Source organism: Colletes gigas, unplaced genomic scaffold, assembly GCF_013123115.1.
Source record: "Colletes gigas isolate AHSC1104 unplaced genomic scaffold, ASM1312311v1 Colletes_gigas_Sc00039, whole genome shotgun sequence".
NCBI classification, from domain to species: domain Eukaryota; kingdom Metazoa; phylum Arthropoda; class Insecta; order Hymenoptera; family Colletidae; genus Colletes; species Colletes gigas.
This window is the reverse complement of record NW_025106668.1, coordinates 1,643,636-1,666,915: the sequence shown is the minus strand read 5'-3', so window position 1 is coordinate 1,666,915 and position 23,280 is coordinate 1,643,636. Positions and strand designations below refer to the sequence as shown.

General features: G+C 44.9%; 1 protein-coding gene across 2 annotated transcripts in view; it reads left to right on the top strand.

Annotated features, from left to right (window-relative positions):
• LOC122402720 (protein groucho-like) overlaps nt 1-23,280 on the top strand; it is a 115,693-nt gene that overhangs the window by 84,532 nt on the left and 7,881 nt on the right. For both annotated transcript variants that reach the window (XM_043405740.1, XM_043405739.1), the window contains exons 10-12: nt 19,795-19,848; nt 20,402-20,590; nt 22,589-22,807. In XM_043405740.1, coding sequence (XP_043261675.1) covers nt 19,795-19,848; nt 20,402-20,590; nt 22,589-22,807 — 462 coding nt within the window. The remainder of the gene's footprint in view (nt 1-19,794; nt 19,849-20,401; nt 20,591-22,588; nt 22,808-23,280) is intronic.

Here is a 23,280-nt window from a genome sequence, read left to right as displayed (position 1 = left end):
ACTCGAGCGAAAAAATCTGATGTTCTTAATTGGCTGTTGGGAATGTTACACAATCGAGTAATTGGGTCAGAACGTCTTAAATAAGTTCCGTAAACTCGTGGCACGAATAAAGTCTGTTTTCTTGATATTCTACAAGTTTCGCTAAAGTTTATCGGTCGAACGAGATGGGAACGATTACGTGAGCCATTAATGACTTTAAACAGACAAAGTAAGTCATTGTTTTACGAACGCGGTCGAAATTATCAGCCAAGGACGACAAAAACATTGCCAATTAATACAGTAATGTTTGAAAACTATCTAAAGCGATACAGAGTGTTATATCAGCGTCTAAATATTCTCTAGACCGAGCACGATTTGGATTGAAAATTGTTCGCGAGCACTCTGACTCTCAATTAGGTCATGCGGTGCTCGGAATACAATTTAACGCTCTTTGGTCGAAAGTTGATCTTCTTTGTAATGTTCAAATATCGATACGATTGAAAAATCGTGCATTACTTTGTCTAAAATGATATTACAAAACTATAAACGCGACGTACAGCTTTGAACTGTACAGACACACATAAAATTCTTTTACGTTTCATTCTATCATCGTAAACAGTATTAGAACATAACAAGCGGTACTAATACGATCTCAAGAAGCATACTGTTAAACGTAGTACCAACGAACGTTGAGACGATTGGTATTCATGGGACGATTCGAGTTTGCTTAAAGATACTGTATCGTGGAGAGGAAAAGAATCGGCCAATTGCTGGAACAGGATTCGAACACGGATCTTTTTCGCTCGTCGGGCGCCAGCTTCGTCAATTAAGCTATTTAGGTCGTCGACGAATTCTTTTCCCCCCGGCCTAATGTTCAAAGCGACTGCCGCCAACAGCGTTCGGTTTTACAAAAGAATGTGCAACGATCTCCCGCGGTCGAGTTAACAGTTCTCGTTTCGAACGTTATCCGGCAGTATTTTATGGATCAATTTGGAAAGAGTTATACGTGGATCCATTAAATCTGCGACCGTTCAAAATTAATTATCTTTGGTCCACGAGGTTGCGGACGAAGATGGGTAAAACTCTTATTTAGAATTTGAATTTCGATCGACGGAATGATCTTTATTTTCTGAAACTGTGCGAACTTGTACCGAACCTCGAGAACCGATTAAAATGTTGCACCAAAATTTGCAACACGACGGTTGCAGCTGTCCATCGTGCATGACTCCGGCGATCAGAGTGGGATGCACTGAGGATAATTAATGGCTGACTTTGACTTCACTTTCGAGCTCGCGGAACCGCAGTTTGTTCGAAGTCTGCGACACACCTTGTACGATATTGCTCGATCCTCTAATAGCGGACACTGACGCAACGATTTATCGTACGGCGAGTTATACAACCACCGTTGATACCACTATTTGTACAATAATTGTAAAAAGTGTGTGGGATTGTTGTCTAATCTGTTGTACGGCTCGCGTTGGACGACAGTCGTAAAAGCTAGCATATTGCACGTTTGATGAACGGCAGGTTGAAACGCGCGGTCATTCGACGGTTGAAAAGACTCCCTGTACAAAATCGGTTTCGAAACGAAGGCATTCAAGCGTTACAGAACACAAAAATGTTTCCTATTTTCGGGAGATCTGTTGGTGTTGCAATCTGCAGAGGCAGAGCTTTCGAGACGGTTCGAAGCGAAAAGCACGTGCAGATACAACCAATGAACATGGAATATCTCGTAAACCGTAACGTTTACAACGTTTATATTTTAATGCTCTTATACGCGAAATAACGAGAAAGATACTATATTACCATCGAAATATGCCCTCGTACGATTCTATTATTTCCTCCGCGACTTCGTTTTCTTCCAGAATCGCCCCCGTAAAACGGTAATTGCTTCGATAACGAGAAAACACTGAAATTATATCAATTTCAACTTTACCCGTAAACAACGTTCCCGCGGAGTTGGTCAGCCGTACGGCCCCCTACTTCGTTTCGGATTTCTCGGCGCGCGGCCGTCCAAATGTTTACGAACGGTAGCGCGTACGTTCGATGATAAATACATCGCCGTAGAATAAAGCCACTCGGACAAGAGATCCACTTAATTGCTCGGAGTAGCATAGAATAACGAATAAAAAAAAAAAAAAAAAAAAACAGCCTCGCAGAAAAAGAGGAAGGTATTTATCTCGTACGGTTAATCGCTGGAATTCGTGGCGCTTTAATGCGCGGTCTAATTGAGCGTGGGCGGCACGCGCGCTAGCGAGCGAAAGTAAAACGTCCGCGGGCTTTCGAAACAAATGGGATTCCCCCCCACCCACCCACCCCCTTTGCTCTCCCGCGGCAAGTATAGTCGAAGAAGTCCGTAAATTTTCGCGTGCGCGCGCACGCGGCAGAAACGATGGGAACGCGTCTCTCGAAATTGCGAAGCAAACGCGAGTGCTTCTCTCTACCCCGCCCCTCTCCTCTCTTTTTTCTCTTTTTCTCACCCCACCCGACTTTCTGTTTCTTCTTTTTTTCCTTGCCCCCGCCTGTTCCGCCTCGTATCTCGTTTCGTACGACCACCGTCGCGCGCGGAACTATCGACCACTGCTCTCGAATTTAATTTCCACCTACGGCGGCACCGTGGAAAAAAAAAGAAAAAAAAAAGAAAGCGTTCCCATGCTATAAAAGATCACCGATGGAAGCTTGAAAAATGGGAGAAAAGGACGCGGAAAGACGTAGGGGGCGGAAACGACGGAGATGCACGCGTTCGACCGCGAACGAATCGAGGAGCGTCGAGGGACGAGTGCTTGTCTGTCGCGCTCTGAACGATCCCTCGTAAAGAAGCGCCGTTAAAAACGACTGGAAATACTACGGAATCGCGCGAACTTGTAATACCGTGCGTGGCATCCTTCCACGAATTTTTAATCTTCGATACGTGGCCGCTGGACCGGCCTAGATAACGTGGAGATCGAGTTTTCTAATATCACAACATCCTGAAACATTGGATAACTTCTGTTTCTTTCTTTGTTCAAAGTCTTCGACTATTAACATACTTTTTCAGAATAACAAATGACTAGTTCCTACGTGCAAAACATTTGGGTGTCACGATTGGCAAAGTTCAACGATATAAGCGATTAAAGTCTCAAGCTTTGCACCACGAGTATCAATCTTCTTCAATCGAAGTCACTGCGGCGCGGACGGTGGAAGCGGAACTATGAATATTCCAGTCGTGAATTGCAATTTTTGTTCTTTTCTTTTTTTTTTTATTATTGCGATCGCAACGTGCACGATGACGGATGGTAATCATCAAACATGCATTGGAAACATAAAAGCATTCGACACCGCGAGCACACAATGAACGCTTGCTTGTTGCAATCACACTTTTCGCTGTTTACTATCGAAGCGGCTTGGTTGACGAAAATATATTCCAGAGGCGAAATTAATCCTGCGGCTTGCTATGTTCGTCCCAGTTGTAATTCTTTTAAAAATATAAAATATATTCGAGCCCACGACCTTAATTATTTACTAAAACAAAGGGTCTGAGTCTTTCTCCAAATTACAATCATATCCAAATTGTTATTGTATATTATCCAGATATTTTTCTTTAGTTAATTTATATCGAACCGATTATGGGGCGCCGCGTGGTCGTTGAAAGACACGGAAATTGTTGGAGTGAGTTTCGGAAGGTCGTTCCTTTGTTCGAAGCATATTTAGAGGCGTCGCTTTTCATCATCGGTAATAACGCAAGACGAAAAAGATTGATGCCGTAGACAAGCTTACGGGCGATGGCGGGGCAAACAAAGAAGCAGTAATTGCAACACGCTGATTCTTGTCTTCTTCGGTCAAAACGTATGACACCCACACTCCCGGGCTCTTGAACCTAACCCATAGACTGCAGATGACGGACGATTGTTACTTGGTCGCAATCCATCTTCCTGGCCATCTCGCGAATTGTTGGGCGGGGATCTGCTCGGAACGAAGCATTTAGACGACCCTCGTCGAAGTTGGATGGCTGTCCGTAACACGGGGAGCTCGTATCAAAATTGCCCTGCTCGAACCGTAAAATCCACTTTTGAGCTGTTCTTTCCGGGGCAAAGGCTCCTCCGCGGACTTGGACCCCTTGGTCCTGTGAAAGCAGTAAAAATTGCGTGACCATCGGTAAAACACTAGAAATCAGTATGGATTTATGTATCGTAAAGGGAACGACGAGACAGCCACGGAACTGTACCATCTGAAAAATATTAATGTCTTTCGTTCGACTCTCACGCGAGAATAGCAAATAGATCCTCGGCCGCAAAGCCGCAAAATGGTAGCTTCAAAGACGCGGTAATCGAGGTAAATCTGCCTCCACCGAGCAATCCGGAACAGCAAAGGAGCAAATCCACTTGCCCCGCAACAAACGTATTAAAAACCCAGTCGACGGGGGCCGTTTAAGTTCGACCAGTTTCCGAGAACAAAATTCCCGGATTCGATTGCAACGAGAGTGCCTACGTGTACAAACTTTTTTTTTATCGCCGTTCCCGCGATCCCTTCCAAATTTCCACGAACCGTGTCGGGAACACGTCTCGCGGAACCGACTGGCGCGGGTACGTTTCATAAAATCCAAACGGTTTCCTTTCTCCGGGAGACGAAACGGAGGGGGTCCAAGGCAACACGCCGTAAAGCAGCGCGTCGTCACGGCGAAACTGCGGGGAAGTCACTCGAGAAGAACGTATCCCGGCACACGCACGTGTTTATTCCCGTGGAGAACCGTTATCGGATTATTGGGCATGTTTCCCGGTGCCCGCGGACCTTGTTATTCCATTTCTTTCAATAACAGACGCGCGCGACCGCCCCCGCGACTGCAATTTGCATTTCATTACGCGGCGAAGTCACGGACGAACTTTTATCATCGGTTTACTTTTCGGGAGGGGGGCGTACATTTACCTTCGCGGCTGGTCGGCCGGGAATTATTATTCGCGGCATCGGAAAACTCAAAGTTTCCTCCGCGACTCTATGCTTTATACGTGTAAAGGGACCGAGGGGGCGGCGGGGATGGACGCGCGACGCTGCGGTAACCGAAGGAGACCGCGACGCCAGGAAAAGGTTTCGGGAGGAAGTGTCTTTGCAATTTAACTTTTACGGCGCGCCCTGTCATTTCTATCCGTGCTCTCGCCGCGCGGAATGTAACCCCCGTTCGTACCCCGCGCCCCCGCGATCCAGTGGTTCTTAACCCCGGGGTCCAAGTCGAAAACAAAATTTATTTCACCGTAGTTAACGGTTATAATATTTTCTCCGCCCCTAACGACCGTCTGATAAAATAAAGTTTTTATCCAAAGAAAAGAATCCAAGATGGCGAAGGTTCGATGATTCGAAAAAACACACCGTACCGTAGGATAAGATAATTTACGCGAACTCCGCTCCTCGCTGAGTTTTATAACCGGAAGACCAGTATTCCTTCGACGAGGAACGGATGTGTACCATGATTTGCAAGCCGAAGTATCGCGGGGCTCGTGCGACGTTTGTTTGCCTCGGTTCGCGAGGACTGCGATGGACGAGTTTATGGATGTTCGAGTTAAGTAGGTTCCCGTAATTTTCTCTGCTTATGTAAAGGGGTGGATGTAGGGTTTAACCCTTACGCGGCGGCGCGCGCGTAATTATGAGCGCTCAGGTTATGGGGGCAGGAGAACGATGCTGCAAGCAGCAACTGCAGAGATTCTCGTACAATCTCGCGATGTTCGAATGCCTCGAGTAATTAGCTCGAGATCATTCGTCGATTGAACCATTTCAACGTTCTCAACTATTGGGCCATACATCACGACGCTTTTCGACGCTAACTTTAAGCGTAAAATAATAATTCCTACATCATCTATCGTTTACTTATGTTTGGGGGTTAAAAACAATAAATAAAATACAGAAAGTAACGATAACTTTGGAAACGAAATATGCGACGCATCGAAAGAAAATTTGTAACATTATTGGCAACGATATTTTATCAACCAAATGGAAAGATAAAATAGTAGATCGAATATAATTCATCGATGCATTTATACGTCCTCCGCGAAATGAGTGACGCTCGCGAAATGTATAATAAACACAGCCCTTTGATGCATAGAATACTAATTTTGTCATCCAAAACACTCGTTCAATTCTCTGAACAATTTATCGAAACAGTTAAATAGTAATCTTATTATCACTCGAGCAATAACAATATAATTCACTTCATCGACTCAAAAATATAAAGCGTTGATGTTATTATAGTCCGTTACAGATTTCTCGCGCCTGTAACGCGTGGAACCATTCATTGAAGCATTAATTCGCTGCTCGTAGACATAAATATTTTAGAATGACATTTCAGACTTCAGCCATATACTTAAACTTTCGCTCGTAACGATTAACTCTGCTACCCCCCTCCCAGTATGCTTTTGTCGTCTCAACATTACGCGAGGCAAGAAGCAATTAGCAGCAATGTCGAGAAGTAATCTCTCTCGCGTACTTGTCTGGTACTCGCGTTTCGATTCCGCATCGCGTAACATCTCGCAATTCTAATATTAATATTACGTTGAAATTTTAATTGTACCATCATGCTGAAAGCGTAAAAAATGTTACCAAACTTCAGAGGCGCGTGATACTCGTCAAAGGAAACGTTTTCTGCTCGTCAAACGTTAACGTTATCTACGGCGTGCTTTTGATGTTTCTATCGTTCACTTCAACCCACGTTTGTCGCGCTTCTCCATAGACAATAATGTCATAGTCGTTCAAAGATCTATTGCGTCCCGAAAACAATGTCGATTTTTCCGTCGCGCCTCTTCGAGCAAAATAATACTTGGATCGTCCACGTTACCGAAGCCTTTCTTTGTTTTCTTATACTATCATCCAATAGCTTTACAGGTTCCAGCTCGATCAACTCGTGGGCGTACGATTAAGTAATTTCGAAATAAAATCGCGTATGGAAAGCGTCGTTGAAAATTTTCGAAACAGCGTACGGATATTCGGAATTACCACGACGCTGGATTCCGCGATCGTCGAACGCCGGTCGCGGTTAACAAATTCTATCGGAGGCAACAGGAAACGCGTGGTGCGGAAGGGGGTCATGGAAGGGTAAGGGAGACAGGAAGCAGAGGATACGAGCGAAAGAGAAGGTGGCGAAGTAAAAGGGTCGAGGCCGCAATGAGCCGAGCTTCCACGCTTCCCCTAATTACATTTTCATACGAACCGTTTTCCCCTTTATTTTCTCCTGCTGTCCTACGACCATTTTTCCCGGAGCCAACTCAACTTCCCAGGTTCTCGTTTCCCGTCAACGGTGTCTGCCCTCTTTCTTCCGTATCTCTGTCTCCGTTCGCGTTTTCCCCGCCCTCCCTGCTTTTCCCGTCCACTGGAAAAACGCTTTAATACGTTTTTGCCGCTCGTCGTTGCTCTGAAAAGGGAAACCGAGCGGGGAGGGCGCGCGCAAAAAAAAAAAAAAGAAAAGAAGAAGCAGAAACAACAAGACAGGAGAAAAAAGGCGAATATCGCTCTATCTCGCTGGGCGAGTCGAAAAGTGCAAGGTGAATTTTTAGTTTGCACGGGATCGCGCGATAAAGGTCCATCGAGACCGCCCATCGGAAGGACCTGGACACGAAAATTGCGTTTTCTTTTTCCACGTCGTGCCGGGGGGGCCATCACTTTGTTTAATAAAATGTTTTTTTCCGGGACGCCGAATGTTGCGCAGTTCTCTCGCGTACCCGGAATTGCCACAGCGCCGACGGACGAAAACGTAGCGAACGATTTTCTAAACAAAACCGGACGGAAAGTCCGAGCGAGCTGCTCGATATCTGTACGGTGAAACTGACGATTCTTGACGGGCCAATTAGTCGAACGTTTTTTCTCGGATCGATGGGAGGAGGGGGGGGAAAAAAGCAGAGACAGGGGATTTATTTATACGCGAGTCGGTTGTTTGTAAAATTGTAACAAGAGAAAAGTTCCTGCCCCGTATTTTTAATATTCGTGAATATTTTTCCTTGTATTTTCCAAAGCTCGTTCCATCCCGGGATTACTTCGCGGGCCATTTAACGCTGGAAGGACCGGTGTTCTCGTCCACGTAAGAGCTCCGGGTCGTTTTGATTCTCAAATTATAGCGCACGCAAAAAAAACAGCAAACATAACACTCCCGATCGTTATTTTTTTTTTCTTCTTTCTCCAAGATCTAAATCGACTTAATTCATTGCTACCCCTACAGAAAATATACGAAATTCCGCTAACACCGGAAGCAATGAAGGTGATGAAGTTACGCGGTGCACCCTGTGTATGAATATATTGAAAATGCCATCAAATGTTCCTAATTCGAACCGCGTGAACGCTAACTTTTCGGTCCGCGGACGCCAAAAGTGGCCACGAACATTCGACCATGGACGCCGAAAAGCCCCTCGCGAGAGTTTCGATGCAAATTATCGTTCCGTTTTCGAACGGTCCCGCAGCTCCGCGGAGACTGTTTTACACGAAACGAACCTCGGTAATCCCCTTCCCGGTATACGCGCGACATTTTTCCTCCCCTAAGATTCCATTTGGTCGAGCACGATACGTTCGATGCCACGGCACGAGCATTATTTTTTTCCTCCCCGTCGGTTGTTATCCGCCTCTGGATAGTTAAAGTCCATCATTTCGCGAACTATCGATCGCGGTCACCATTACGACACTTAGCGCATTCGTAGTATATTCTTTTTCCCCCTCTGTTCTTTTTTTCTATATTTTCATTTTCCACCGGTGAAAACGGTTCTTCGCCCGGCATTGTCCGAGGGCAGCGTCCTTTTTTCCACGATAACGCTACAACCGACGTTCCCAAGCTTTCGTCAACGTCGGTTTTACCCCGTTCACCCCTTTCAACCCTCCAAGAGTGGATCTCCTTCACCCGAGATAATCGCTTTAATACGTTTCCAGCCGCGTTTCTGCCGCGAGATATAAAAGCAGTCCTCTCGTGAAAGTTGCAGGACTCGATGCTTACCAGCAACCGCCCGCCCCCCCCCCCTCCTCCCCCGACCCTCGCACTGACAACGTTTCCTCCCCTTTGACCGGGTGTATAAAAAGCACAGTGTAACTTATCGATCTTCGTTGCCTTTTGAATGTTTCTCTTTTAATTTCGCTCGACCAACGCACCCGTGACTGCGGTATTATTAAGTATCGCGCTAAGTGGTCTCGGTGTGGGATTAATCTCCCAGAAGGGGTGTTCTTTGACCGTCTCTAGGGTGGTAGCCACGATTATGCGATGGACAGGATCGATCGTGGTTCAATCAGGGTGGAAGAGATAAAGTAAGAAGACCGTTGATCGACTGTGAGCAAATCTAGTGGAACTAAGTCGACGCGTGCATCCCTTTCGACAATCTCCATCATACAAGCACGCACAATTCGAATAACTTAGTATTGGAATATTCTTTTAACAATTGTTCTAATAAGTGAATATAGTCCTCTCCAAAACTAATGGAAAATTTAGTGTAAGCTTTTAACGCGTTAAAATGCAATCGTTGGAGGGTAGTTATCTGAGTACTCGAGTAATTAAAAGATAAAAGATCGACGCTAGGCGCAACAACCGGTCACGGCGATCTTTGAACTTCCTCGTCGATCGGCCGCGATTAAGTAACTCGGCGGAAAAAAAAAGATCGACAAGCCGACGTCACGGTGGTATTTTAAACACAGTCGCGTCCCCGAAGTTTCGGGGCGAAGTTAACGCGAGCGAATGCAAAGATAGGAGGAAGAATGGCCGACCGTTGGGGAAACTTTACGGTCGCTTGTTTTGCTCTTTTGCATTTCCTTAAGACTCGAACCCGAAGAGGAGAGAAGCCGGAGAAGAGTCAATTCAGGCTCCGCGAGCAGAAACTTGTCTACAAATTTTAAAGATCCGCCCCGTATTCTCCGACGTCGGATTCAACGTGCCGGTAGCTACCAATACTTCGTGCTTAAGCTGTTTTCCGAATGTTCGCTGAACATTTTCGAACAAACCTCAAGGAATTTATACAACAACGCTTTGTCGACGCACGATCGTTTAGAGTTCGAGAGATTTCGGGACCCAGTTTTGAGAAAATTACTAAACTTGTCTTCTTTGTTCACCCCTCGCCGTGCGATGACGAATCTGACTCGTTCTGAATGTTAAGTTTCACAATCATGAGGCTACTCGTCGTCGAGTATTCGTAAAACAAATCTATCCTTTCTCGTAGCCATTCCTCGTGCGAACAAATTTAAACAAAATTAAATAGTATAAGTTTGACACATTATTTGAAACTAAATTGTACGTCAACGGGGTTAACAAATGTTAAATAATCATCGAAACTTCAATATCTCTGTTTCTATTTGTTACTTTTAGGGGTGGGATCCAGTGTTACTAAGCTAAACAATAGAATAAAATAAACGAATTGTATTCTTTAAAAAAGAATAGTATCAAGAAATAAGAAATCTTCGAGTAGAGTATCAAGTATCCTGTTCCGTCCTCTCGTCTGGAGACCTCTCCAGGTATTTGCTTACCGATCGTAACCAAGAAAGAGGATCGAAACGATAGAAACGCGCGCGTTAACGACAGAACGTGGATCGCGAATTCCATTTCGCGGTTGCTCGATCGCCACGCGGCATCTCTTCAAGATAATTTTCTTTTCTGCCGGGGAACCCGGTCGCGTCGCCCTATCGCTTAACTCCGCTAAAGTCAGTGGATGTCAGGAGGGGGCGCAGAGGGGGTCGGTGGGAAAATGAAACGAAAGAAAGAGGAACGGTCTGGGCGGAAAACCCTTCGATTCTTCTTTTGCGCTCGTGCGTTTGTTTACAGTGGACCCGAAAGGAGAAGAGGTTACGAGGAGGGTGGGCGATGGAGAGCGCCAGGGAAAAATACGCGGAACATTGTATACGTAAGGGAAGAGGAGGTGGAGAGCAAAAGGTGGTCTGGGGTTCTACCAGGGATGGAGAGGGATGAAAGGGACAGCGACGTGCGGAGGAAGGGAGATCGTGGTAGAAGGGGGGGGAAAAAAGGATTCGAGGATTCTCGAGACGAAGAGTCGAGTGGTTGGGTGGTCGAATAATAGAGCTGCCCTTAATACCGTCATCCCCGCTATGCTGGGTTAAACGAGGGAAGAAGCCGGCGGAGAAAGCGGCACGGGTTAGACTGCGAGACTCTCGCGGATGGCGAGAGACGGAAAAGTGAGACGAGGGGTTGGAGAGCAGCGAGCGAGAGAGACAGTCGAAAGGTGGTGTGTGGCGGAAGAGGAGGAGGAGGGAGGGCGGGGGAGTTGCGGAGAGGAGGACGGAAAACGGGAAGAGGATAGTCGCTCGCGGTTCGTGCCACAAGGGTTCGGATCGGGGAAGGAGAACAGAATAGAAGGGATGATAACATTTGTATCATATTTAACGCTAGAACGAGCAGGTTAAGGGGTGGAAGACACCCTCCGTCTACGTCTTCTTCTTCTGCTTCGGTGTTTCTCCGGTCTCCTCCTTCTCCTTCATCCTTCCTCCTCAGCCCGCCCCGTTTTCTCAACCCCTGGCGCGTCCTCCTTCCTCCGCCACGTTCTCCTCCGTCCTACTCGGCCACCTTCCTCCATCCTTGAGCGCCCTCCGCCAGCCAAGTAATACCACTGAAATCAATACCACCACACTCTGGCTTCTATTTACACAGGCTCAACGTCCGTACACAAATTTATTGCGTGTCGCCCGGCGGCTCGAAGCGCTACTCTGCTCCCTGTCGGAAATGGATCGCGTCGGAATCACCGTTCCGGGGGGCTGAAACGTAACGTCGGGACTGACGCTCGGACGAAGAGGACGCGATCCTCCTCGCTACTCCCCTGCGTTCCTCGACGCTTCCGGTTTCGCCTTTACTACGTCTGTCCCCTCAATTTTGTTACTTGCTACCTCCTAGATCCAGCAACCCCTCGGTTCTGTGATTAAAAACTGGTTTAATAGGGTTGATCTGGTCCTACGAATGCCACAGGTCAATCTGTACTCTGTTCTTTGTGCGTTGGAATTTTCTGACCAATGTACACTACAGTAGAGTTCCGATTATCCGGCATATTTACCACGATTATTCTTCTACATTACCAATGGTTGCGCTCTTAAAAATCAAAAACGAATTTTTAAGACAAACCGACGGGGGTTGCCTAAATTTTTCGACGAAAAAAAAAAATTTCAAACCATTCTGAAAAAATTATTTTCGGTCGCAGGGGTAAATTACAATCATTTTTGGTAAATAGACATACCCTCGAAATCCTAACCATTTTCGAGAAAAAAATTCGAGTAGGTGTGAAATTTTTCGACGAAATGAAAATATTTCAAACCGTTCTAAAAAAAATTACTTTCAGTTGCGGGGGTAAATTACAATCATTTTTGGTCAATGGGCATATCCTCGAAATCTTACACGCTTTCGAGAAAAAAAATTCCTCACCGAAACGCGTGCGTCGGGGCGAAGTTGCAGCTGCGGAAATCGCGTACATTTACAGCGAGCGGCTGCGAATGTGTTAATGATCGCATCCGAGACATCCGAAAAAAGGTTGATCGCGAAGCTAAGGGGGCACTTCCGAGACGTTCCCCTCGTTAGCGAGAAGTAGGCGAGATACAAGTCGAAACGCAGCCGGTCCAGACCCGGAATCCCGCAGTTTGGTTACCTGGCTCCCAGGAATCATTGTTCGGAACTGGATTTTGACTGCTTTGCATAGTCGAAGGGTTCGAGAAAAGGCCCCGGCGTTCAGTCTGTTCTATTCTAAAAGGTGCCTCGCGTCTTTTGTTGTTTCAGTATTCTGGGAAAGGAACCGATTCGGAACCGCGGTCCGACGGACAAAAATTCCTTTCTTTTGTTAACGCGCGACGGAGAGGCCCGTGGAACAACCCTCGAGCGGTACAATACTGGTTCACACGAGCCGGACAGGGAAAGACAGGGAAGTGTATTCGTCGAGTTCATCGGGGGTCACTGTTGTCGGATAGATCTTTTGGGAAACGTGACGCGCTCGCTTTCGACTTTCCGTTCCATCGCAAATCGCGTTAGTTACGCTAATTTTTCACCGGCCACAAGTCGGTAAGCTATTCCCCGTGATCGGAACTCGGGATGACCACGAGTCGCGCTAATTTCCCTACGACTACAGCCAACTCTATCGCAAGTCTCGCTAATTTGCCCGCGACGGCAACTACGGGAACTAATTTGCAAGCCGCAAATTTTCCTGTAAGCAAGTCGCGCCAATTTCCCTATAACCGCAACTCGAATGATCCCTATCGCAATTACTGGACCGAAAGCGGCTCTAAATTCCCACGTGAGATAGCCCAAGTATCTTTTCCACGGCCCAGATCGTCATTTGTGCATCTCGACTTTGGGAAACTTCCATTTTTCGCGTCGAGATAATCGTTTATGCTACTTAAATTGCCAGATATTAATTCGGGAATTATTCGATCGCTCTGCACGTCAGTCTAAACAAGCGAAACTTTATACAGTAGTGCCTTCATTATTCAAATCTCTTTGTACTGTTCGAGTGTTCTATTATTAGAAGGTTCTATTACCCGATCGAAGCACGCTTTTGTATCGTTTTCCTCGTTGAAACATTTTTCTAAAAATTATTCTCTAAAATAACAATTATTCCTTATCGACGACCTCTGAAACGTTTTTGGTAGTTTGGTACAGCAGTATAGTCTCAAAACACCAAAAGATTCGAAGGTCTATTAACAGAGTTTATGAATCATCTAAGAAGCGGTGGTCCAAGGGTTTTTCGCGAGCAATTTTCTTAAATCATTTCGAATCAGGGACGCACACAGGTGGTTCTCCGGCGTTTGTAAACGTTGCAAATACACGAACACCTTTGACACGAACGCTACACGTACGTGGCCTAGCAGACGCATAATAGATGGATGAGCGTTGTACACGATATTACGTAATTCAGAAAGACGGTGTTATCGTATGCGCCATTGCAAGCATGTATGCGAGTCGTAAGACGCAACGTGGCACAAAGAACAGGCCGCCTGCCACCGGTAACCCTCGCGATAATTAGGATATAAACCACCAAATGTTCTTGAATTATTAATCGTCCCTCGACGCCTTATCCGTCTTCTTTCGGTGCCCTCGCCCGGGATCGAGCGGAAAATAACACTCTGCAGTCTTCTTTTTTCCCCAACTTCTTCATTGTACGTACAATACATTCCATCTCTCACGCTAAATTCACGAATAGCCATATCCATCAACAACTTGAAACCGAGTTTCAGCGTAATCGTTCCTAGATTTCTGGTATACTGCTTGCTTTAAGCGTTGTTCTTACGTTCGAGCTGCCTGTTTCCGTTCCTCCGTTCGTTTTATTTTGCGTTAAACAAATTTTAGCATGGACAGTTTAGATATACGATCGACCGACGTTAGTATTTTAAGGGGCCATTCTACCTTCTAGGCACGAAAAATACATGTTTCTTTGTGATTTTTTTTTGCGGGCTATTAAAGAGCGATTAATTCCGTGTTTTGTAAATACATTTATTATATATTTAGCTATATTTACGAATTTTTGCAACGCATAATATGTATTGATTACGCTGTTTTTTGGTGACCAATAAACAACAGTTTTTACGAACGGCGCCCGACTGCGTGTGTGATATCTCGCGAACAAGTTATCCGAAATCCAAAAACCAACGATATTCTTAATGTAGATGAGTGTGGTTGTAGCATGTTCTAGGATCTTTTCATTAAAAACAAAAAATGGCAAAACGGCAGCTATTTTACGAAAAACTACTGAATATTTTCATATTTTCGGTTGCTTTTTTGTTAATAAAAGAAAAAGTATTGCATATATCGCAATTATCTTATTTCATGCTATAGGGAGACCAGTTCTAAAGATACTGTATAAATTTCATATTGATATCTTGAATAGTTTTTTCATTATCACGTACGCAGTGCCGAAAAATGTAGTTTCGAGAGAAACAGCTCCAATTGTTATACCTGCGCGCGGTGCATTTCAGCAGGCTATAACTTCGTTAGTTTTTCAAATTTCAATTTAATATTTGGTAGATATATTTTCGAGACTACGTGCTAAAAAAAAATGCAAAAAAAAATTCGATTTTTTAAATTCCACGAGGTAGAAAGGCCCCTTAAGGTAAATCATATTATAAGTTGTTTCTGGTTTCGTTGCTTGGAAAATGAGTAATAAACGAGGAGAAATTGTAACGGTAATAAAGAATAAAAAAAAAAAAAAAGAATCAAAGAAGTATTTTGGTAGAATTGTACGCGTAAGTTTACGGCCCACGGTTGTTGGTCCTGGACGATAAAATCGGGAACGTCTTGTTGCCGGAGTTAAAGAAGAACGATACGACCCCGCGGTGTTTTAAATTCTTACAAAATGTGCCTCGTTTACGTACGCTCGCGTGCGTAGCTTTACGAGAAGTTTCCGTGAAAATTAAATGCCCCTCGATGCATAATTCTCCCTTCTTTTTCGAGTCTTTATTTATAGTTCGGTTAAGCGCGGCCGTATCAGGCCGGGAATGTTAATGCGATGATAAATTTATAGTAAGAAGTTCGCGACCCGACTACACCGTGTTTACATTCCCCTTTTTAAACTACGAATTAACGCATTACCTTAACGAACACGGCGTTTCAATTAGTCCTTGCTTGAAACCCATCCGATGCAGTTCGTTTAATGAAAAAAATATTTTTATACGATCTGAAAACCTACGTGCGTTGTGTACTCGTTGAAAATATTATTAGGGGTTGCAAACGCCGTTCTTTAAGCGTTTTCTAATTTCGTAAAATTATAATTTTCGAAACAACGCGAACAGCTGTCGCGTTCGCGTCGCTCGGCGTTGCCGGCAAATATCGTGACAGAAAACTGCGTGACAAGATCCGGGAAAAACATGTCGCATCGTCGTGTCTTTAAAATATCATGACGTTACTGTCACACGAAAACGAAGCTTTACAACCGATTTTCGTTTTTGATAACGCGAGCGGTGTCTGTTCCCGTGCATATCATAAATAAACGATGAGCTTGCCGTATTTTTATTTCGATATTTATAGAAAAAACGTTCCCGATAATCCTTTAAGATCGCAATTTGTTCGAGTCGTTCGTACAATTATATTTTATTCCTCCAATTTCTGCACGTTAATTTCGTCTATAAATTACGCAGCTTCTTTCTGCCATCTTCCAAAGTACTGAAACAGGAATTTCTTTAATACGTTGTCGTACAATTTGCTCCGCCTCATCCGACGGCTGAAATGAAAGTCAAAGAAACGAACATCACTCGGAGCGACAGCTGATGAGTACCGGTGGTTGTGTTTATGCAATTCGTTGATAATGCTCGGTACGAATCGAAAAAAAACCTTTACGAGGACAACGCTTTAGTCGTTAGGCGAAGAAAAGCAACCTGCACGACGCGTGGAATAAAGTAACTCGTGGGGATGAAACGATAATACAAGATCCAATGCGTAGAAATACATTTTTTGGCAAACGTATTCTTACAATTAGACTCAAGATCACTTTATGAGGTACTATTGCATGGTAGAAGAAAAGTTTTAAATAAAATTACGTCTCATCTTATAAAAATGGCTACTATTCTATGCTTGGTCCTACGTATGTTCGAACAAATTTTAGAGTTATTCAAACATTTATGAAATAAATTTCTTTCGAAGTTGGACGAAGGATAGCTAGAAATATGGTCGAATTAAAGACGAAGCGCAGGATCGGTTTCAATTCGTGGTGGCCTACATTCTCAGGTTGATTTTATCGTGAAGGCGGTGGTCCCCGTTGGTATCCTCGTCTCGTAAGTCCTGGAACCTTTCGTTTAACGCATTGTACATGGACACGCGACCAGGAATCCACCCGATAGGTGCGCGCGAAAAGGCAAAAGCGTTTTAACCACTTTGGGCGCACTCGGTGTGGCGGCACTCGGAACGTTTCGCGCATATAACTTACCCGCTCCCGTGTGCCCTGCTTTGAGCTCGTTACACGCCACGTAACGAGGGGCTGGTCGCGACCGGGAACGAGCTGCTTGTAGAAACTGAGCGATAACTGGTAAATAAACGATGAAAGATACGTGAATTACAAATTGCACTTTCCTAGCCCGCGCGCGTTATTTACCATTCGCCCGCTGTTCACTATTTATCGTCTTACGTGAAACACCGTTCATACATGTATCCGGGTTGTTGCGATCGCTGTTGCGCGTTTCGTGCCTCCGCGGCAACGTATCGTTACGTGTGATATACGTGGAACGACATTCTGTAAATTTCGAGCACAAAATTGCTAGCGAAACACATTTTCGAACCCGATCTTTACGCGCGATTCGCGAGGATTTTCTAGGTACTAGAGTTTTTATTTTATGGTACGTGCATTTATGGATTCGATTTTCTAATATTCTTTGGTTTTTCATTTTCGTATGCTAAACGATCGGATACGCAATATTCGAGAGTTTGAAACAATGGTACCCAAAGTAATAGGTTTACAATAAATTCGTTTTTGAAATAATTGCGTTTGAAAATTAATATAGAATTCCCCTGGCGCGTCTGACCATTACAGGCCGTTTCTACTTATGCTGATATTCTCTGGTAGAACAGAACTTTCTTTTGCTCCCCCCTTGGATCGTGACCGATTTTATTTGGCATCGTTTTATGGAAAGTTGTAGATACTTAAGTAGTCGATCTGCTACAGGTACTTTCCGGCCAGGTATTTAAATGCTCGTGATATTTGGAGCATTCGAAGTATACTTCGCGTTTCTCGTTTACCACAGAGTCTTCAGACCCTTTAAACCTTTCAGACATCTCTCGCTTCAAATAGCCCAGATACCTCGGGTACTTCCGGTAACTCCAGGTACTACGGCTACCCCAAATTCTCCAGACATTCTAGGTGCTTCAGAATACTCGAACAAAGGAGGAAATTCCGCCACAGAACCGAATTCGTGACTAGATTTCCGTCGTGTCGCAACAGTGAAGAACTCGCGTGATAGTCGAATCTTTATTTTTTCATAGTCACGCGCTGTCCCGTTAATTCATACTTCCTTCGATCGATGCACTTACGCGGAGTTCACTTCAACCTCATTATACAGTTTTGTCGAACAAATTCAGAAACGATTACTTAAACAAACGACTAATTTTACGCGAACCACGTTATATTTCGATTTTAATCGAGCATGGTATAATCCGTAAACACTTGGCTAATGAGAGCGTCACCGTTGGGACAGAATTTCGGTCGAATTAAACTGCTACGAACTTATGCGCCAACCTAATAAAATACCCTCGTCGGGGAACGCGTTAACCGAACGTGAAAATTTTAATTTGCTAACGACAGGATTTCGCCGTGCTAATTCCTCGTCCGTCGACGGGAACGTAAATGCAAAGTAGAATTTTCTACCTTTTCTAAAATTTGGCTGCAATTCGGATATATCGTGGACTTCAATGACCCTTAGAAATATCTCCACGTACTTTTAATCGTTAACCTTGGCAGCCGCTTAAAGAATGGGGCTCAAATTTACCAAACAAAACTCTCGAACCCTCGACGAAGTGTTAAATAAAAATTAATTCTTTAAACTTGTCATCGTGATCATGAATCGAATGGTAACCAATCGTCTCGAAATTAAATGTTCTCAAGGCGCAAAGAAAATTAGGAAGAACGCGAAATTTCGACCCAGTTTAGGGAAGCGTTCGCGGTCTTTTTGCAGGACGCGTGTCGTCGATAGGATCTTGGCTCCGTATCTGCAAAGCTCGAAAAATATTCTCGCACGCGAGCGTCGTCCTTCGACGAAACTTTTCGCGGCATTTTTCCGCGCGGTCGCGAACGCGGTTATCGCGCGTCAGATATGCACACGTACGCACACGGGCGTATGTACATAAGCCACTATCGCGGCTCCCCGTCGTCGTTTTAAAAGCAACGCGAGCCGTACAATGAGACCGGTCGCGAACAACGGACCTGCTCGCTGGGAACTACGGAAATAACCGGTAAACAAATGATAAAAGACACGAGCCACTAATCGCGCTTTCCTCGCTGCCACGTAATCCCGGAGCTTTCGGTAATGCATTAGCTGTAATACAAGATTGCTCGTTCCTCTGCGTCTTCGCGCATATTCACGCGATTACTTCTTTAAAGATGGTCGAATTATGCACACCGTTCTCGACTGTGGAACCCGTTTATATTGTTCAAATTTTAGTTGATTTTAATCGATGCGAAATATAGTGGTCCTTCTCGTTGGTCAGAGCGGTGCATTTAAGTTGAGACTGACCCCTGCGTTCCTAGAGTCTGCTAGGAAACCTCTCACTTCCTCCATTAGCAAAATATAAAAATTGCAATGGTCGAATGCTTGTACTGATTGTGAGTGGACAGAAATAAGTGAATATATAAAAATTGCAACGCTTGTACTGAGTGGGGTGCAATTGGTACCTTGCAATCATAAGCCGAATGGGCGAAACGATCGGACAAATTCTACGCAGATCGTGAAAACAGCGTGTAACCGGCGATGGGAAAGCGCGTTTACATCCCCTGATTGGCGAAGCATTGTAAATCGCTAGCTAGCGTTGTAGATATCTGGTGTCTGCGCCCATCGAACGCCAGCATCCCCTGTCCCCGGTGCCCCCGAGGCCATTAAGTTGCCGTGCAATCAGAACGTTTCGAGAACGCGCACGAGTGTCAAGATTAATAATATGTCTCTGAAGACGCATCTGCTAGTCGGACGCGCCGGGAATATGGGTCGAGTCCTCCTCTCATCTCGCGCCTCGGTTTCACCGGAAATATATCGCGACGATCGTTAATGTGTCCGATAGCACGAATTACAGCGGCGCGAGAGAGACGGGGAGAGCCAGCTTTAATGCCGCGGCCGTGGTTTTCGAATGCATTTCGTTTCTTCTCGCTTCCCTTATTCTTCTTCTTGTTCTGCGTTCGTATATATGTGTTTTTTAACAGACTCGTAATTTTCTTTCAGGAGAGCGACGGAGAAAAGAGCGATCAGGACTTGGTGGTGGATGTCGCGAACGAGGTCAGTTCATCCTTCGCGCTCGCCCCCGATATTTTTAGCTGCAAATTCATTACGCGGAAGCGTCGTGCGCGCGCGAGCTGTCGATGAAAATCGAGGACCTTTTTTTCGAGGTTGAAACGACGAGAGTGCATCGTAGACTCGCGAACGGCAGAGCGAGTCTCTTTCAGAGATTTAGATTGCACTCGACGAACGCGTCGATGTCGCTTTGTTTATCTTTTTCTTTTCTTTCTCGTAAATGTAACCGAAATTGCCGCGCGCTTTGTGCGAGATGAATTGGTAGCTTCTTTTACGCGCCTTTGAGACAACGTTGTGTTTGATACTGTCTCGCGGATATTCTAATTTCTTTACAGTATTTGATTTCGTGGAGAAACTTTTTAAAATAACAAGTTCGCGTTTGAAACGACGAAGCGAGTCTGTCTATAAAAATTCTTGCTTCTCGGCGAGCAGAGTACACGAATCCTTCGTACAGCGCTCTGTACAAAGGAACAAGATCGTCAGGCTCTCGGATCTGCCGTTTTTCATAGAAATGTTCTGTTCTTTCCCAAAACAAAAGGAGGCGTCATCGCCGCACGCGAACGGAGAACACTCAGATCCACGCGAGAACGGCACCCTGGAGAAGCTGAGTGCTCCAGGACACGCGGGACCGACTTCCGGCGTTGGCTCCACTTCTGTAAAAGACAGACCACCCTCGCGAAGCGGAAGCTCCTCCGCTCGTAGCACACCATCTCTGAAAAGTAAAGATGTAAGATCTCGCGGATAGCAAGCTTGTTCGGCGACTAATCGGTCCGGTTCCTCTCTTTCTCTGCCTACGAATAAAAAATACGTGTCACGATTAACCCTTTCGGTGCTGCGAACCACGTTGACCCCTTGACAAATCTTTTAAACTGTATTGTTATTCGATATCCATTGATTTTTCAAAGAATTCAGTCTTTCGGCCAATTTAGGGGCACAAATGAAATTTCAAAACAAGGGGTTGATCCTCGCGAAGAAGGGCTGCAAACGATGTGGTTCCCATTCGGTTGAAACTTTGTAGTATTATGAAACACTCGATAACACGTGTATATCTTTTACAGTAACTCAGGTTTAACACATGAAACTACCTTTTGAATTTGAACTCCTAAAGCATTAATTTGGAAATGTTTTGAAGAAGTTGTAACGAATCTTCTAACGCGTCAAAAACTATTTAACTTTCGTTGAAACATTCTTTCCCTGTTCCCAGCCGTTTCTGAGTTAGTACTTTGAAGGGGTGGTTTCGCTCCTCGAACTTGAGTTACCGCAACTAAAAGAATAACGTATTATCTCGAGATGTTCTATAAGTCTTCAAAGTTTCGATCGAAATCGGACTGTTCGCGATTCCTTGTAATTCGGCCAGTGCGCGGCGAACGCCTATAGGCGTTACGCGAATATCTTTAATAGATACGAGCGTTTAAATCGTAGCATCGAAGGGTTCCTTAATATTCGTGTTTCTTCGTTCCTGAAATAATTTTGTGGTTTTCAAAGACGCAGAAACGATATAAAAATTGTTTTCGTTAGAGTCGTTTCCTTCGTTTCTTGCACAATGGCAAGAGGACGTGTTCGTTGCACCGTAATTATAATGTTTAATAATGACTTTATTACAGTACGAACACCGTAGCATTCGCGGAAAAGTAACCCAGACTATAATAAATGAGACAGATGCAGCATTATTAATTACTGTTACGAAACTTTGCTCCGACACTATTGATCGAACGATACCGGACGATTAAGTAACGATAATTCGATTGCTTTATTTCTGGATATGTTTCAGATTCTGTTTCTTAACATTAACGTGTCATTAATCGTAGAATATAAAATGAATAATGAACATCACATTGCAAATTAACCTATTTATGCCTAACGCAGAAATGAAAAATCTTGTGAAAAGGATCGATAAAAAATAATTTGTATCGTATCTGTTAGGGAACCAACGGCCCGGCAAACAATAAACAGAGTGCATAATAACCTCCCAACCTCGATACGAAAATTCGTTCTCTCGTGCGCGCAGTTTTCGGAGATATTCACGGCGGTAATTGATATTGGTCCGCCGTGCACAGAACGCGTGGCATAAATGGGTTAAAAAACATATCGCCGGACCAGCGATACACTTGACGCTCCTCCGCAAAATAAGATCATACAAAAAACACTATCGCAGACAATCGAATGCGTACCTCGGCGCCGCGGCGAGCCAAACGTGGAAAACTGCATAAAATCCCATTCGATTGTTATCCCCCTTCAAAAACGTGATCAACCATGATGAAACAAAATAGACAAAGAGAAAGAGAGAGAGAGAACGGAAACATTTACACCGTTCAAAAGCGACAAAAATAAAAAAAAAAAAAAAAAAAAAAAAAAAAAAGAGAGAAAAGAATAGCTCGAATGAAATTTCCACGGACGGCTTCGAAAACAACAGGGATATTTTGATGCTTCCCGTTTAGGCGAGCCGCTCAGTGTACACCAAACGCGATCTGCGTTAAAATTTTGTCGCGCGCGCAAGTTACGATAAGTCAATTTGCACGAACGCCCGCTGGAAACCGTCCCCTCTCTCTTTCTCTCTCTTCTCGACGCCTGAACCGGTGAACCGGAAGCCACTCGCGCCCACGATCGCGGCGAGGGATCGATACCGTTTCGTTGCTTTCGCGTAAACTCGACCGTGAAATTTACAATTCCTCTTTCTCTAACTGCGCCCGATAATAAACCCGAGCCGTCGAACGAACCTCTCCAGATCGACAAGCCGGGTACACCTGTGGCGGCGGCGAGGGGGTCGCGCAGCTGTACGCCAACTATGGGCGGAATCCCTGGGCCCTTGGCATCGCGAGTCTATCATCCGCCATCGTCGCAGCAAACGCCACCGCAGGGTTATCAGGGTTTGCCGTCCCGCGGCAATGAGCCGCCGCAATCGTCTTCGCCGTACAGCAACTTACCATATGCCAGGACTTCGATGGTACTTTCGGTTGTTGATCACTTTTCCTATCAGGGGGGGGGGAGGGGGGAGGTGTGTGCGGGTACCCGAAAATTTCGGCTCGGGTAGCGTCAGGCATGTCTCTCTCGGTCATCGGGTCGGGATTTCCACTCCGTCTTCATAAAAAATTAGAGATCTCGAAAGTACTCGACAAAATTGAGGATTTCACTTAGTTCTAATGTTGGTTTTTGGATTCTCAAACTTGGACAACGCGAAACAGTAGAGTCGCTACAGCGAATACAGAACGATACAGCGATGATTCTTAAAATGAACGTCGCTCCGGGGATGGTGTGTTCATCTTTCGTACAGCGCTGAAATTCAACGCCAAAAAATACTCGTACACAGCGATATATGAGGTGAAATCACTCCGATTGGGATAGAAATGTTCAACTTACGAATCTGGGCTCATTTTAAGAATCATTACTACAATTGGAATATTTACACCACGTTTGGAT